We start from the raw sequence: 17,561 nt of genomic DNA, 5'->3' as shown, positions 1-17,561 counted from the left end.
CGGGTTTCCCGTCGTCAACCTGCGCAGCGGACGGACTGCGCTCCCGCATCATAGGCTGTCAGCTGGAGGAGCCCTATTTAAAGGGGCAGTCCTCCAATGCTGTTCCTGCAGCAAACAACCAAAATTATACAATGGAGCAGACCAGGGGAAAGGCTGCTCCCAGATTTACTGATGCCTCACTCCAGGTCTTACTGGATAGGGTGAGGAGGAGGAGGAGGGATATTTTCTACCCAGCGGACGGGAGGAAGTGGCCTGCCTCTGCCACCAAGAAGGCCTGGCTCAAGGTGGTGGAGGAGGTCACCAGCAGCAGCAATGTCTCCTGCAGATGGATACAGTGCAGGAAGCGCTTCAATGACCTAAGTAGGTCAGCCAAAGTGAGTACACTTACTCATTCTCCTACACTCCGTCTTCCACATAACAACCCCAGCCCACAGCTTCTTCTGCACTGCCAATACTACTCTATCACATCACTCCTCACACCCACTCAAAGCTCATGCTCAACTTACCTGAACTTCCTCACCTCCCCAGTACTCATCCCACCACTACCACTCAACACAATCCGCATACAATGTCATGGCTCTGTCTCATACTCACTCTCTGATGCACCTCTTTCACGGTCAGCCTCACCCAAACCAATGCATTCAGCAGTTGCCCATGTCACCATCCCTCACTCCCACGTCTGTACTTTCTCCCCTTATAGGAGAAGAGAGCCTAGAATGCAAGGGAGAGGGCGAAGACCGGAGGGGGGCCGCAATGTCTAGTTGTCCTCACAGACGCAGAGCAGGAGGCTCTGATACTAAGCCGCACCCTCGAGAGCCTGTCCGTCGGGGATGCTGAGACTGCCACCCGACAAACGGCTGGTGACAGAACTTTAACATTCAGCACTCACAATAGCAAATGATGTTAACATGCCTTGCCATCTTCAGCACCTCAACATCTGTCATCGTGCTTAATATAATCTTCTGTTTTCTTACAGAGTCTTCAGCGACCGCCGTGACGGCGAAGGGCGATTCCTCAGAGGACATGCCGGCCTCTGAGGGGGCACCGTCACATCTGAGCGAGCCATCCACCAGCGCAGATACACGCACATGGTGAGTCCCCACACAAGCGAGCACGAGCAGACACTGGTGGCAGGGGCAGCTGTGGAGAGTCCTCATCAGTGCGAGCACTCTTCTCCAGGCTCTGCTTAGCTAGACACAGATGCTGAACCCTGGGGGCCATCCATTAAAAGGAGAATGATCGAGGGGCAGCAGTACATTTGCGAGGTGCTGGAACAGGTGCCATGTGCACTCTTCACAATCGCGCAGAGGATGGAGGAGTCCAACACCTGCATGAGTGGAATGGTGGCACAGGTACAGGAAGGAATCTCTGAGATACTGTCACAGGGACGTGAGGGCATCTCTGAGATAGTGTCGCGGGTAAGTGCGGGAATGTCTGCGATGGAGGGAAGGTTCCCTCCATGCAGCTTCAAGCAATGAGTCCATTGAGGCCCTGACAACAGCCCTTTGGACTCAGGGTGAGCAACATTCTGCCACCTTAAACAGGCAGGCAAATACTCTGGCACTGGCCTTACAAGGCTTCACACATGTCCTCCAAACTGTCATCCAGCAGAGTGGTAGGAGTGGTGTCGGCCTGGCCCAGGGGAGGGAAGATGGCGAAAGGGGACATGGAAGTGGGGACGCCACTCAAAGCGCCCCTATGTCTCACCCGTTGCCCCCCTCTCAACCAGTACCCACAATGCTGCCTCTTCTCCAGGTGGCCAAGACTGCCCCTGTACAGGTGCAGGTGGAGCAGTCTTTGGAGGTGCCCTCACGGGCACCGAAACCCAAAGGGCCTAGGTCCAAAGCATCTAATCGGCCAGGGCACGAACAAGAGCAACCTGCCACTACCTCTACTGCAGCCACAGGGGAGGCACCACGTAGGAGTACTCGTAAGCGTAAGGCGAAGGTTTTGTGAGCACAAAGCGGATGCACAAGGGTATTTGACGGTTTATCATGTTTTTTATTTATACTTGATTTTTGTTAATGGCACAATAAATATTATTATTGTCACCACTACTGCCACGTCTTGGCCATTCATGACTGGCTTGTGCAATAAGTCCCTTTCATGAGATTCAACATGAACACCCACACTTGATGCCACCCATTGGGTCACTCTACAGTGGGTGTATGTGTAGTTGCACAACTGTTTTGTGCAGGGGGCAGGGGAGGGGGGTGGCACTGCTGGTGTGGCTGTTGCTCTATCCAGGTGGTCCGAGGACTGAACTCTTCACACTGTCTGATGTTAGGAGAACTGTTCACATATCAGTGACTCCCTGGCCTCACGAGCAGCCAGATGACCTGCTGTTCTGCCCGTGGGTTGCTCCTCCTCCTCGTTTTCCTCCTCGTCCTCTTCCTCATCCTCCTCCTCCTTCTCAATATGGGTGGCAGATGTGGATGGGGCCTCCTCCAGTGGCACCCCTCTCTGTTGTGCCGTGTTGTGCAGGGCACAACAGACGACTATAATGCGTCCCACTCCGGCTGGTGCGTATTGAAGCGCTCCCCCAGAACGATCAAGGCACCTGAAGCGCACCTTGAGCTGCCCTATAGCATGCTCAATTGTAGACCTGGTAGCGATATGGCTGTCGTTATATCAACACTGTTGCTCAGTGGTGGGGTTCCTCAGAGATGTCATGAGCCACGTGTGCAGGGGGTATCCCTTGTCCCCGAGGAGCCAGCCCTTGCGGGTGTTTGGTGCGTGGAAGGCGGGGAGGGTGGATGTTGGACTCCCGGAGGATGAAGGAATCGTGGCAGCTGCCAGGGATCTGGCGCACACGTGAAGGAATCTCTTGCGGTGGTCACAGATGGGCTGAGGGTTGATGAACAGTCCTGGCTCATGTGGAGGTGCTTGTATTGCTATATGAGTGCAATCGATTATACCCTGCACCCGTGGGAAGCCAGCCACAGCGTGGAATCCCACTGTCCTCTCCATCTGGCTGAGGTCGTCCATGGGGAAGTTGACATAGTGCGAGGCCCTGCGAAACAAACCGTTGGTGACCTGCCTTATGCACTTGTGTGCAGACAACTGAGAGACCCCGGCGATGTCCCTGGCGACACCCTGGAACGATCCGGAGGCGAAGAAGTTGAGGGCAGTGGTGACTTTGACAGCGACAGGTAAGAAGATGCTGCTCGGGCCAGCCAGGAGCAGCTCGGCATGAAGGAGGCTGCAGATGTCTGCGACTACCTGGTGACTGACTCTGAGCTTCCGTATGCACTGCTCCTCAGAGAGATCCAGGAAGCTGAGCCTCGGTCTGTAGACCCTCTGGCAAGGGTAGTGCCTCCTGCGATGTCGCTTTCTCTATTGTTGCCCTCCATGCTGTTGTGCAGGTGCCTGTGGCGCATCACTGTGTTGTGGAGCTCCACGTGACGGAGGTGGACGCCGTACCTGGCGAGGCTGGTGATGTTGCTCGTCCTCGGATGAAGTGATGAATGCAGCTATGGTGCCCCTCATCCTGACGGTGTGAGTTTGAGTGGGTCCGCAAAGTAGGTAAATGTGTTTGCACAGCAGAGTTTAGGGTATAAATTAAGAATTTTGAGTGGAAAGACAAAGCAGCCAAAACTTTGTGTGAAGTGACAGAGTGCCCTGCTGCAATAAATGAGGTTTTCCCCCACCTACCAACTAACCCTTTGCATCTCCCACTGGCTGCTGGCTGAAACAGGTCTGCTCCAACAGGGAGTGTTTTCCACAGCACGGGAAACACGTTGAGGACCCTTCAAAATTGCACCCCTGCCAAAATCTCCACTCAATGAGGTCTCTCAAGTACCTCAACTATCTACCGAACTATCTAAAGCAGCATCCCACCGGCTTTAATTGCCGGTGGGAGTCCCGCATTCGGGAGCTGCGCGCACTCCGGGATTCCACCATTTTAGGAGCCCCCAACACTCCCGCTCGGCCATCCGAAAATCAGCCCCAGTGTATTTGTTTAATTTCTCTGCCATCTCTTTATTCCCCATTATAAATTCTCCTGTCTCTGTTTGCAAGGGATCCACGTTTGCCTTTGTCAGTCTTTTCCTTTTTACATATCTATGGAAGCTTTTACAGTCCGTTTTTATGTTTCTTGCTAGTTTACTCTATTTTCCCTTTCTTTATCAATTTCTTGGTCCTCCTTTGCTGAATTCTAATATGCTCCCAATCCTCAGGCTTACTGCTTTTTCTGGCAACTTTATTTTTTTTTATTCGTTCATGGGATGTGGGCGTCGCTGGCAAGGCCAGCATTTTATTGCCCATCCCTAATTGCCCTTGAGAAGGTGGTGGTGAGCCGCCTTCTTGAACCGCTGCGATCCGTGTGGTGAAGTTCTCCCACAGTGCTGTTAGGAAGGGAGTTCCAGGATTTTGACCCAGCGACGATGAAGGAACGGCGATATATTTCCAAGTCGGGATGGTGTGTGACTTGGAGGGGAACGTGCAGGTGGTGTTGTTCCCATGTGCCTGCTGCTCTTATCCTTCTAGGTGGTAGAGGTCGTGGGTTTGGGAGGTTATGCCTCTTTCTTTGATTTAATACTATCTTTAATTTCTCTTGTTAGCCACGGTTGGACCACTTTTCCTGTTGGGCTTTTGTGCCTTAAAGGAATATATATTTGTTGCAAATTATGTATTAATTCTTTAAATGCTAGCCATTGCCTGTCTACCGTCATACCTTTTAATGTAGTTCCCCAATCAACCACAGCCAGCTTGCACCTCATACCTTCGTAGTTTCCTTTGTTTAGATTTAAGACCCTAGTTTCAGATTGAACTATATCACTTTCAAACTTAATGAAGAAATAGAACCCACCTCTACCTCGCCACCACATCTCTCGACCCTTCCACTGGTCTTATGGAAATGAGGCACGTGGCCCAATTTGGAGCAAGCCTCGGGCTGACGCCTTCGGGTGCGCTTTTGCAGAACGCTGTGTACTTCTTAGCCTATGTATCTTAAAACAGGAAAGGCTGGGTAACACTTTTGATGACTGCCAACAGAGGACTCGCATCTATTAACCACCCAGGAAGCTCCTTGCATATATATTTTTCTTCATCACAATGATATTTCTTGCTTGCAAGCAACATTTATGGTGCATGAATCATATCAAAGCATTGAAACATAGTGCATATCGGGCGAGCATTCCCCACCCCACCCGAAACCATGTGATCTCCTGGGAGAGATGAAAAATCAGATTAAAACCCAGGCCAATTTAGGACAAATAACTGGGAAATTCCCCTTCGACCCCTTAGGCAACTGAACCTAGTCCAGGAGATCACTTTGGCCCTGGTAATTCTATGCATTACCTACCTTTTGTAAGAGGTGACCTCTGCCCCAGCCAGAAACGGGTCCAGCTCTCGCTTGAAGGAATACAGCAAATCGGCGTCCACCGCACGAGCCGGCAGCCTGTTCCAGAGGTTCACTATTTTCTGGGAAAAGAACCACCTCCTGACATCTAACCTCGACCTGGCCTTATACAACTTAAAATTGTGACCCCTGGACCTCCCTAACTTATTTAATTGGAACAACTGTCTACTTGAGCACAATCTATTCCTTCATCACCTTATAAATCTCGATCAGATCACCCCTTAGTCAGTGCTTCACTAAAGTGTAGAGTCCCAGCCCTTTTAGTCTATCTTGATAACTGAAGCGCTTCAAACTGGAAATTAATCTAGTGGCCCTCCTCTGCACCCTTTCCAAAGCCTCAATATCAACAACCATGTGAGGAGACCAAAACTGGACATAAAATTCCAACTGAGGCCTGGCCAAGGTCATGTACAAGGACAAAATAGTTTGCTTTGTCTTATAGTCAATTGTCCTATTAATGCACCCCAACACCCTATTCGCTCTAGCTATTGCTTCACAGCATTGCTCATGAACCTTTAAAGATCTGTGCATTAGAACGCCCACATCTCTATCTTTCTCCACCTGCTTTAATGCTTTTCCCTGCTGGGCCCATGCCATTTTCAAGGCCAGGCCTCATTCACATAAATTCTGTGAGCAACCAGCGTAAATCACGCTTCCTATAGAAATCTGGCAAGCGGGTGATTTTGAAAGGCTGACAGCAGCACCTTTAAGGGGAGGGATGGAAGTGTCAGGAGTGAAACAAGGCATCGGTTTTGAGCAGCAGGCAAAATTTTTGAAGCATCTACAACAACAACAACTTGTATTTCTATAATGTCTTTAACGTAGTAAAACATCCAGTGATAGGTGTAACCCAGCCTTTCCTGTTTTGAGACACAGAGGCTGAGAACTGCACGGTGCAGCTTGAATGTGTGCCTGAATACGTCGGCCCGAGGTTTGCTCCAAAATGGGCCTCGTGCCTCATTTCCATAAAACCGGCAAGCTGCGGATGCCGATCAGGTGAGTTGGAGGAACGGAGAGTTTGGTGATGGGGGTTGTGGGGCTGGAGGAGGTTTCAGAGATCAGAGTCAGGACAGAAAGGGATTTAAACACAGGGATGAGAATTTTAAATTTGAGGCATTGGGAGACCGGAAGCCAATGTAGGTCAGTGAGAAAGGGTGTGATGGTTAAACAGCACTTGGTGCAGGATAGGTGGAAAAGTAGAGCTGGATGCTGTCATCAAACATATGGAAGCTGATCCTGTGTCTGTGGATGATGTCGCCAAGGGGCAGAATGTAGATAAGGAAAGGAAGGGAGCCAAAGAGAGATCCTTGGGGGACTCCGGAGGTAATGGTGTGGGAGCCGGAAGATAACCCATTGCTGGAAGTGCTCTGGCTTCAATCAGATAGGTAAGAGTGGAACCAAGCGAGGGTTGTCCCGCTAAGCTGGACAACAGAGAAGGGACATTGCAGGAGGATGTTATGGTCACCAATAATGACGGTGGTTTTGAAAGTAGGGGGACACTACCCGAGGAGAGGGAACCATTTACAATGTCAGTTAGCATAGGGGCCAGGAAGGAAAGTTGGATGGTCAGCAATTTAGTGGGAATGGAGTCAATGGATAGGGTGTGAGGTGAAATGAGAGAGAAACTAGAGAGCGAGACCATGTGACCAGTAATAGTATCAGTTTATACTTTGCGAGTATAAAGGAATTTATACAGAGTGCTGCAAAAATTTAAGATGAACAGTCCAGCAACACTGAAGGTTCTCCCGTAATAAAGAATACACTGATATTGCTTTCATCATTTAAATCTTCCTTTTGAGGACTGAAGAAACAAGTAACAAATGTTAAAATCAAAATTTGACAGAGGTCAAAATTGTTTTTAGATTTTATCAACTTAGTTATTGTCAAGAGCTAGGTGTGATCAGAGTTCGAATCATAGAATCAAAGAAAGATTACAGCATGGAAGGAGGCCATTTGGCCCATCGTGTCCATGCCGGTTCTAAAAGTTCTAAAAACTTTTTCAGGGAGTAATTCAAGATATTTTTGCGTACCTTATGCAGACTGTACAGGGAGTCCATCAGTTCAGCTGTGAGAATCTGTAACGAGAGCAAGGCCATGAGCAATCAGCACACTTGTGATAAGGGAAGATCAAGATTTTATCATTCTAACTCACAACTAGAATGGAAGATCAGCAACATTGTGACTCAAAGATGCTGTTTAATTGAGTTTCCATGCGTCAGTTGGACGATATTCTTCATTAGTGTGTCAGTGGATCTGAGTAAGAAAATGTCAGCATATCAAATGTCAGTGAACATCATTTCAAGCAGTCAATCTTACAAAACCTGACTGCCTCCAGGGAGCAATACCCTACTATTTCCAATTCAGCTACCTGCACACTAACTGAATTAAGTGGATGATTAAATCAAGGGAATTTATAACTTACTGGCCTTGAATAAAATCTAAGTCTCTCACACTTGGTGATTGCATAGGTAAGGTACTCTCACTGCCGAACTCGTCTCAAGAACTGCACCAATGCATGCTCACATCGTATTAGTGACATCCTCTACACTTTGCATGAAGATGTTATCAATGTGATGTTTGCCCATCTTGGGACTGAACTTTCAGGTGAAGATCAAGGAGAATTTAGGTTTCTTAACGGGAAAACTGGCAGAAAATGGGGGAGGGAGGGGAAATTTGGACCTCATTGCACCCATCTTTTGGGCACAAAACAAGGGCAAACAGGTCCAATTTTGTGAGGTTACATCCTGCCATTTTGTTTCAGGTGATATTCAGGTGTCCCTGGAGCCCACCTTAAACAGGCGTTCGGCCCCTTGCATGTGCTAATAAGGTGCCTAGCACCTGTTTAAGGACACCTCTCAGAAATTTGTCTGCACCGTGGGTCACAGCTGGCCGAAATTGGTTCTCTCTGAATCGGCAAGCTTCCTTTGGACACCTGATTGTTGTCTGCAGCTCGTTGAAAACTTGTGCATGAGGATCAAGGCCCAACTTCGGACACGCTTCGGGCCTCTGGCTTCTGGCACGCGCTCCAAGTGCATAGCCTATTTCTGGCTGAGAAAAGGCCCAAACCAATTTCTAGGGCAATGTGCATAACAATCCACCAACCTCAAAAAATTGATGGTGCAAATTGATAAAAGCCAATTTTAATCATCAGAAAAAGAGGGATCGAAAGTGAAGGGATATTTTTCTTTTGAAAGGAAAACAACTTCAGAAATGTCTCTCAACTGTGATCTTATCAGCACGGTTCAGTGAACATCCTGGTTTACTAACTTAGCTTTGCAATATAATTCAGACATACGACCTTATTGCTGAATAGACCTTGTTAACTTGGAACATTTAAGTCAGTTTTGTGCTTTGTAGAGATTTGTTGGAAAATTTGGAACTTTTAAAAGGTTAATAACTTTGAAGCAATGACAGATACCAATCAGACGTGGTTTCGACATAGAAACGGAAATGGTGCAGCTCGGCCTGCCTTTATGATTGACTCAGCACGAGGTTTGCTGTGTGCAGATGCAGTAGATTCTCAGCTGCTGCCAAGATGAATTTTAATCATGATTACTTACAATTAATAATGACACTGCAGTGCACTCATATACTGTTTCAAGTAACTGCAGGTAAGTTGTAAGCGTTACTTTTTCTGAAACAAAATAAGTCTAGCCACAATTCCATTCTGCTATTTATAAGTGTTTTTCTACTAATAGGATATAATTGGAATATTATTTAAATTAGGTATGTTTCGGTAAGTACTGTAATAAATGTCTTCCTTATATTCAAACTAACTTTTTAAATGTTATTCTTGTTGGCAATGAATTTAGAGTTTCCATTAAATTAATCATTACCTTTCATAACTCTTCTTTACATTCTCAGACAAAAGCAGCTGATTACCATAAATTAATCATTTCTTCCCTTTGTCCTCTGTCAAAGATAGGATTGAGGTCTCTCAGTTCCCTCCAGAAATAAAGGCCATTGAGGGAGAGTCCATCAGCATGCAGTGCTCCTGTGAAGAGGACTCAAAGATTGAAAGCATCAGGGTAGATTGGACCAAAGACTCAACCCCGGTCCTCAATGCAACCGTTAAAAGTGCTACTCTAAATCCATCTTACATGAACAGACTTTCTTATGCCATTAACAAAACAAATGCGACATTGAGAATTGAAAATATCATTCAGGATGATGCGGGACTGTACCTCTGTAAAGTGTTTATTGAAATACCACCGCCAGTTAGAAGAGGCTTTGGAAATGGAACAAAATTAACTGTGCAAGGTAAATGTCTACTAAAATTATAAAAGTTATAAACTTTGGTATGTAATCTTACATTAAACGCTTCAAGTGCTTCCCACAAAGATACTTTTAATCCTCTCTTATTTAAATATAACACTGATTTTTGAAAATGAAAGAGCTGACAGGAATTGATTTGAAACAATAAGATCAACAGTACAATCACCTTGTTTATATTATTATCCAATATGAAAAATTGTAGCAGTGAGACTCCGTTAAAGTTTCAAGAACAATAAAATTCATAGTTCCGACTTCACAACTGTATGTGATTGATGACTTAATTTGGGAAATCACACACAATTGTGTGATGGAGATGGCATAAAGTCTATAGCTTCGATGCATTGTTAGGACATCTTTATCAGGACTCAGACTCACTTTGTAATAATAGATGTGATACAAAGGAAAAAAAAACTGCCAATACTGTAAATCTGAAATAAAAAGGAAGATACACAGTTTGAGTGAATACCCTTTGATCAATTCCAGCAATTCCTCTTTTTACTTGTAAAAATAGATTTCACCAATAGATTAAGCGATTACACAGAACAGTTAATTTCTTCAAACAAAAATCTCACAAATGCCAGTTATTGCAAATGTTCTTTATTTTAAAAATTAGCAAAGGAACCTGCTTGAAAGTACTTGAAATATCTAATATCCCAGTTGAAGAGCCAGTAAGGAGCTTCTCAGGGTAAAGGTATTGACAAAATACTGCAGATGCTGGAAATCTGAAATAAAAATATAAAAGGATATGGGAAGAGGACGGGGAATGGGATTAGAGTAGACAACCCTAATTGAAGAGGCTGACACAGGTACAAAAGATCCAATGGTTTCCTTCTGTGCTGTCATTTCTATGATTTTATGTTTGTGTTTTGAAGACCGTACTTTCAAAGGAAAAGTCAAATACATTTCTCTGAGAGGGAGATGGTTCATTAAATTAAACTTTGCTCATATTGATCAGATGTTTACATGGCATCATCTGATCACTGTTCGCATTTTATTTGCCTATAGAGAAATTTGGGAAACATGGTGGCATCTAATTCAGTGTATATATAAATGTATGCATTTGGTCTACACATGTTCTAAAAAGAATCTTCTGAAGGTAGTACTTTTAATGTGCTGTTAAACTAAGGTTTCTGGTTTGAAACTAGTACCTGCATAGAGTAATAAGGAGATGGCAGATTGGAGTTATACTGGTGACTCTGTGTTACACTGTGGCCAGGCAAAGCCCTTCTCGAGGGCAATTAGGGATGGGCAATAAATGCTGGTCTCGCCAGCGACGCCCACATCCCGTGAACGAATTTTTAAAAAGCGCAACCGATCGCCTGGAAACATTTTGAAGTTCACTTTGCACCAGGCACAGTTACACTGCAACCAGTGCAAAGCCAAAGCAGAGTGAGACTACATGCACAGGGTAAACACTCAATCCTTGGTAGAATTCAAATTAGCCAACTGAATTCCTGAGTTATAATATCATTTGCCTCAATCTGAAGATGAAATTGCTTTGAACCCATGAAAACTGCAGCATCACTGGCCTGTCATGAGCATCCAGTAGGACTGTGCTTTATAGATATAATAAGTTAGGTTAAATGTCATGTATAGGCTTAACTTTGAGATAGAATCATAGAAAGGTTACAGCACGGAAGGAGGCAATTTGGCCCATAGAGTCCACACTGGCTCTATGCAAGAGCAATCCAGCGAGTTCCACTCCCCCACCTTATCCCTGTAGCCCTGCAAATTTTTTCCTTTCAAGTACATATCCAGTTCCCTTTTTAAGACCATGATGGAATCTGCCTCCACCATCCCCTCGGGCAGTGCATTCCAGATCCAATCACTCACTGTATAAAAAGGATTTTCCTCATGTCAGCTTTGGTTCTTTTGCCAATCACCTTAAATCTATTGTCTTCTGGTTTTTGACCCTACCGCCAACGGGAACAGTTTCTCTCTATCTACTCTGTCTAGACCCTTCATGATTTTGAATACCTCTATCAAATCTCCTTGTAACCTTCTCTGTTCCAAGGAGAACAACCACAGCTTCTCCAGTCTATCCACGTAACTAAATTCCCTCATCCGTGGAATCATTCTAGTGAATCTCTTCTGTACCCTCTCTAAGGCCTTCACATCTTTCCTAAAGTGCAGTGCCCAGAACTGGACACAATACTCCAGTTGTGGCTGAACCAGTGTTTTATGAAGGTTCATCATGACTTCCATACTTTTGTACTCTATGCCTCTATTTATAAAGCCCAGGATCTCGTATGCTTTTTTAACTGCTTTCTCAACCTGCCCTGCCACCTTCAACGATTTGTGCACATATGCCCCCAGATCTCTCTGTTCGTGTACCCCTTTTCGAGTTGTGCCCTCTAGTTTATATTGCCTCTCCTCGTTCTTCCTACCGAAATGTATCACTTCGCATTTTTCTGTGTTAAATTTCATCTGCCATCATGCCACCAGCCTGTCTATATCCTCTTGAAGTCTATCACTATCCTCCTCACTGTTTACTACCCTTCCAAGTTTTGTGTCATCTGCAAATTTTGAAATTGTGCCCTGTACACCCAAGTTCAAGTCATTAATATACATCAAGAAAAGCAGTGGTCCCGGCACTGACACCTGGGGAACACTACTGTACACCTCCCTCCAGTCCGAAAAACAACCGTTCACCACTACTCTCTGTTTCCTGTCCCTTAGCCAACTCTGTATCCATGTTGCTATTGCCCCCTTTATTCCATGGGCCGCAATCTTGATGATAAACCTGCCGTGCTGCACTTTATCAAATGCCTTTTGAAAGTCCATATACACCACATCAACTGCATTGCCCTCATCTATGCTCTCTGTTACCTCATCAAAAAACTCTATATCAAGTTAGTGAAACATGATTTGCCTTTAACAAATCTGTGCTGGCTTTCCTTAATCAATCCACACTCATCCAAGTGACTGTTAATTCTGTTCGGATTATCATTTCTAAAAGTTTCCCCACCACTGAGGTTAAACTGACTGGCCTGTAGTTGCTGGGTTTATCCTTACATCCTTTTTTGAACAAGGGTGTAACATTTCCAATTCTCCAGTCCTCTGGCACCACCCCCATATCTATGGATGTTTGGAAGATTATGGCCAGTACCTCCGCAATTTCCACCCTTACTTCCCTCAGCAACCTACGATGCATCCCATCCGGACCGGGTGACTTATCTACTTTAAGTACAGCTAGCCTATCGTGTACCTCTTTATCAATTTTTAGCCCATCCAGTATCTCAACTATATCTTCCTTTACTGACACGCTGGCAGCATCTTCTTCCTTGTTAAAGACAGATGCAAAGTACTCATTTAGTATCTCGGCCATCCCGTCTGCCTCTATGATAGATCTCCCTTATGGTCCCTAATCGGCCCCACCTCTCCTCTTACTACCCATTTACTATTTACATGCCTGTAGAAGACTTTTGGATTCCCTTTTATGTTGGCCGCCAGTCTATTCTCATACTCTCCCTTTGCCCCTCTTATTTCCTTTTTCACTTCCCCTCTGAACTTTCTATATTCTGCCTGGTTCTCACTTGTGTTATCAACCTGACATCTGTCATACGCCCCTTTTTTTCCATTTCATCTTACTCACTATCTCTTTTGTCATCCAGGGAGCTCTGGCTTTAGTTGCACTACCTTTCTGCCTTATAGCAATGTGCCTAGACTGTACCCGAATCATCTCCTCTTTAAAGGCTGCCCGCTTATCAATTACGGTTTTGCCTGCCAATCTTTGATTCCAATTTACCCTGGCCAGATCTGTTCTCATCCAATTGAAATTGGCCCTCCTCCAATTGAGTATTTTTACTTTAGAGTGGTCCGTGTCCTTTTCCATAGCTATTCCAAACCTTATGATACTATGATCGCTGCTCCCTAAATGCTCCCCCACTGACACTTGCTCCACTTGGCCCACCTCATTCCCTAGAACCAAGTCCAGCAATGCCTCCATCCTCAATGGACTGGAAACGTATTGATTAAGAAGGTTCTCCTGAACACATTTCAAAAATTCCTCCCCCTCTTTGCCCCTTATATTATTATTATCCCAGTCTGTATTAGGATAGTTGAAGTCCCCAGTTATCACTACTATACAGCTTTTGCACCTCTCTGTAATTTCCCTGCAAATTTGCTCCTCTATATCCTTCCCACCAGTTGGTGGCCTATGGAATACACCCAGTAGTGTCATGGCACCTCCTTTATTTCTTAACTCTAACCAAATAGATTCTGTACTCGACCCCACCAGGACATCCTCTCTCTCCAGTAATGCAATCAATACTACCACCAGCAACCCCCCCCACTCCTTTCTTTCCTTCCCTATCTTTCCTGAACACCTTGTATCCAGGAATATTTAATCCTGCCCTTTTTTGAGCCAAGTCTCCGTTATCGCTACAACATTGTATTCCCATGTGGCTATTTGCGCCTGAAACTCACTAACCTTGTTAACCACACTTTTGTGCGTTTACACACATGCACTGCAAACCAGTCTTAGACTTTCTTGTACTCCCTCTTAGTCTGATCCCACCTAATACTGATCTATTACTTGCTCTAGTGCTATCTTTCTCCCCCGATCCTTTGTGCCGCTTGTTTCTCCTTTCTGTTGCTACATCCTGGTGCCCACCCCTCCTGCCAAATTAGTTTAATCCCCCCCCACAGCACTAGTGAACCTCCCTGCGAGGGCATTGGTCCCAGTTCTGTTAAGATACAACCTGTCTGGCCTGTACAGGTCCTACCTTCCCCAGAACTGGTCCCAATGCCCCAGGAATTTAAAGCTCTTCCTCCTTCACCATCTCTCCAGCCACGCATTCATCTGCTCTATCCCCCTATTTCTGTACTCACTTGCGCGCGGCACTAGGAGTAATCCGGAGATGTTTCTGCCCAGCGGAGCCAGTGAAAATCTCCCCTAAAACGTGAAGTTGATCCTGAGCTCCAGTATTCGGACGTCCAAGACAAAGTGACTATTGAAAGGGCTGGGGAGGGAGGTGGGGGCTCTTTAAAAGTTATAAACTACTTCTACCTACCAGCCTGAGAAAAATGGAGATCATCCATAAAATAATAAAGGGAGAGGTTAGGAGAAACTTTTTCATATAGAGGGTTGTTAGGGCATGGAATGCCCTGCTAGAAATGGGGATAGAAGCTGAGTCCACTGTAGTTCTTAAAAGGAAAGGGAAGTGGATAAATATTTGAAACAAAATAATGTAAACCCTTTTTTGATGTTTGCTTTGAGCGGTTCTTTTGAGATTGTAAGTGTTGTTTTTGTTCGACGGTCCATTCAACAACTGTGCGAATGACACTACCATCTCCAGCCCTGTAATGATAATCAAACAAGGCTTTGCATGCATCTCCATCTTTTGCTTTCTTCAACATTTTTTTTTGCAATTTGAACAGCTTGTTAAGATTTTTCATTGGATTGTTGGTACTTTGTTGATGAGGTTGTGTGTTTTAAATCGGTAGATGTTGTTAATTTTCTGAACTCCAAACTGAGGTCCTTTATCTGAATCTACTTTGTCAGGGATACTCTGTCTAGCAAGCTGCTGCTTGCAATGTGCCGTCACATTTGAACTCTTGGTACTGGTTAATTTATTGAGTTCAAAAAAAAATTCAAAAGTAGCCCTTATTAAATTTTGATTTGAAATGAAGTCAAATACATCAGTCCCAACTTTCTGCGAGAGTCTGCTGGAACGTCAGGTGCTTTTATTGTGTCTTTGCACACTTTATTTCTGTATGTCTTGCATTTCAGACATTGGCTAACCATGTCTGCAATTTGTGCCAACATACCAGACCAGAACAGGTCAACTTTTGCTAAGTTTCATGGATTTTTCAGTTTCTTAGCTTGGATGTTTTTTCTCAGGCCGGTAGGTAGAAGAGCTTTGTAACTTTTAAAGAACCCCCACCACCTTCCCAGCCCTTTCAATAGTCACTTTGTCTTGGAGGTCCGAATACTGGAGCTTAGGATCAACTTCACGTTTTAGGGGAGATTTTCACTGGCGCCACTGGGTGGAAACAGCCCACTGGTGGGGAAAAGCTTACTGCCCCATTCCAGATCTCGGCAACACCATCTTTGGAAGGGCCTACCGATGGAATGGTTGGTGTTCTCACCTGATTCAACTGGTCAGCCCTTTTACTATGAAGATTGGGGTCCTATGACGTACATAGGACCCCAATTGCCATTTTGGGACACAATTGGGCCAGACTCATCTGATGGTCCTGCCAAAGGGGAGCCAAAAATGTAAGTTTTCCTGGGCTCCACAAAAAGAATGCAGGCCACTGCCGCACCAGAATCCCCCCTTCCGGAAACCCGCCCTCCCCCACCCAACCCCCATCAAGGGACCTACCTTGATGACAGCCGAATTGATCTCTGGCTTGCCTGATAGTGCACCAGCCTGGAGCTGGTGAGCTGCAGCAGGGCACTCAATAGGTGTCCGCGACAGCTGGCCTTATGTTAATGTGGCCCGGTCCTCAAAATGGACCGGGGCCTCCCGTCGGTGCTAATGGGCAGGCTAGCTTCAAATCTACCCTTTTGTGTCCAGAAATCCTTGTGGGATCAAGTTTTGTAATGACTGGTCTTTCTCAGTTTCTGTTATCATCTCACCTAGTCTTGTTTGTAAAATCGGGAAACAGAATTTTGATTCAATGCATCTGCTACATACATTTCTATACCTTTTGTAAGTTAGAAAAGTACTAAATTTCATACATTGGGCTGGATATTAACTTGGAGCCGGGAAGAGAGTTGGTGGGGGGGGCGAGGATTTTCAGACGGGAAACCTGGAAGTAAGGGTTTCCCACATGTTGTGATGATTTTGATGGTAGGACATGTATAAAATTTTTTTGGAAAGGTTTTGCACCAGACAGCTAGCCAGGTTGACAGGTTGGCTGCCTATCAGGTGGGAAAACAGCCAGGGAGAGATCGGGGTCTTTGGGATTTGGAGGGGGAGGACTTCGTGGAGAAGTGGGGTCGGCCGATCACAGGATGTTTAAAAGGTAAGCTCGGTGAGCTGCGGGGAAGCACTCCTGCTCCTCCTGTCCCATAATCAGTGCAATAAAGGCACTAACCTCATGCAACCAGCCTTTCTTGCCTCCTTTTACCTGCTGGCATTCCCGCAGCCGGGGAAACCTGTGCTGGGGGCACTAAATTTAAATACCTGTTAAATTCAATTTAAAATTGCCTCATTAAGGGTAGGAAGGAAAAGGAGAGGCAATATAAACTAGAGGGCACAACTCTAAAAGTGGAACAGAAACAGAGAGATCTGGAGGTATATGTGCACAAATCGTTGAAAGTGGCAGGGCAGGTTGAGAAAGTGGTTAAAAAAGCTTACCGGATCCTGGGCTTTATAAATAGAGCCATAGAGTACAAAAGTACGGAAGTTATGATGAACCTTGTTCAGCCACAGCTGGAGTATTGTGTCCAATTCTGTGCACCGCACTTTGGGAACGATGTGAAGGCCTTAGAGAGGGTACAGAAGAGATTTACTGGAATGATTCCAGGGATGAGGGACTTTAGTTACGTGGATAGACTGGAGAAGCTGGGTTGTTCTCCTTGGAACAGAAATGGTTGCGAGGAGATTTGATAGAGGTATTCAAAATCATGAAGGGTCAAGGCAGAGTAGATAGAGAGAAACTGTTCCCGTTGGTGGAAGGGTCAAGAACCAGAGGACGTAGATTTAAGGTGATTGGCAAAAGAACCATAGGTGACATGAGGAAAAACTTTTTTACGCAGCGAGTGGTTGGGATCTGGAATGCACTGCCCGAGGGGGTGGTGGAGGCAGATTCAATCATGGCCTTCAAAAGGGAACTGGATAAGTACTTGAAAGGAAAAAATTTGCAGGGCTACAGGGAAAGGGCAGGGGAGTGGGACTCGCTGGATTGCTCTTGCATTGAGCCGGCTGTGACCTTTCTATGATTCTATGATCAATGTGATAATCAGCTAAGT

At 45.5% G+C, this 17,561-nt stretch overlaps 1 protein-coding gene across 1 annotated transcript in view; it reads left to right on the top strand.

The window, feature by feature from the left end:
* Positions 1-3,062: 3,062 nt before the first annotated feature.
* Positions 3,063-17,561, top strand: part of LOC137328279 (cytotoxic T-lymphocyte protein 4-like) — a 43,533-nt gene continuing 29,034 nt past the window's right edge. The window contains exons 1-2 of the mRNA XM_067994326.1: positions 3,063-3,152; positions 9,284-9,622. Of these exons, the coding sequence (XP_067850427.1) occupies positions 3,080-3,152; positions 9,284-9,622 (412 nt within the window). The 5' untranslated portion in view covers positions 3,063-3,079. The remainder of the gene's footprint in view (positions 3,153-9,283; positions 9,623-17,561) is intronic.

The sequence above is a fragment of the Heptranchias perlo genome, chromosome 1 (genome assembly GCF_035084215.1).
Source record: "Heptranchias perlo isolate sHepPer1 chromosome 1, sHepPer1.hap1, whole genome shotgun sequence".
NCBI classification, from domain to species: domain Eukaryota; kingdom Metazoa; phylum Chordata; class Chondrichthyes; order Hexanchiformes; family Hexanchidae; genus Heptranchias; species Heptranchias perlo.
This window is presented reverse-complemented; position numbering and strand designations above follow the sequence as displayed.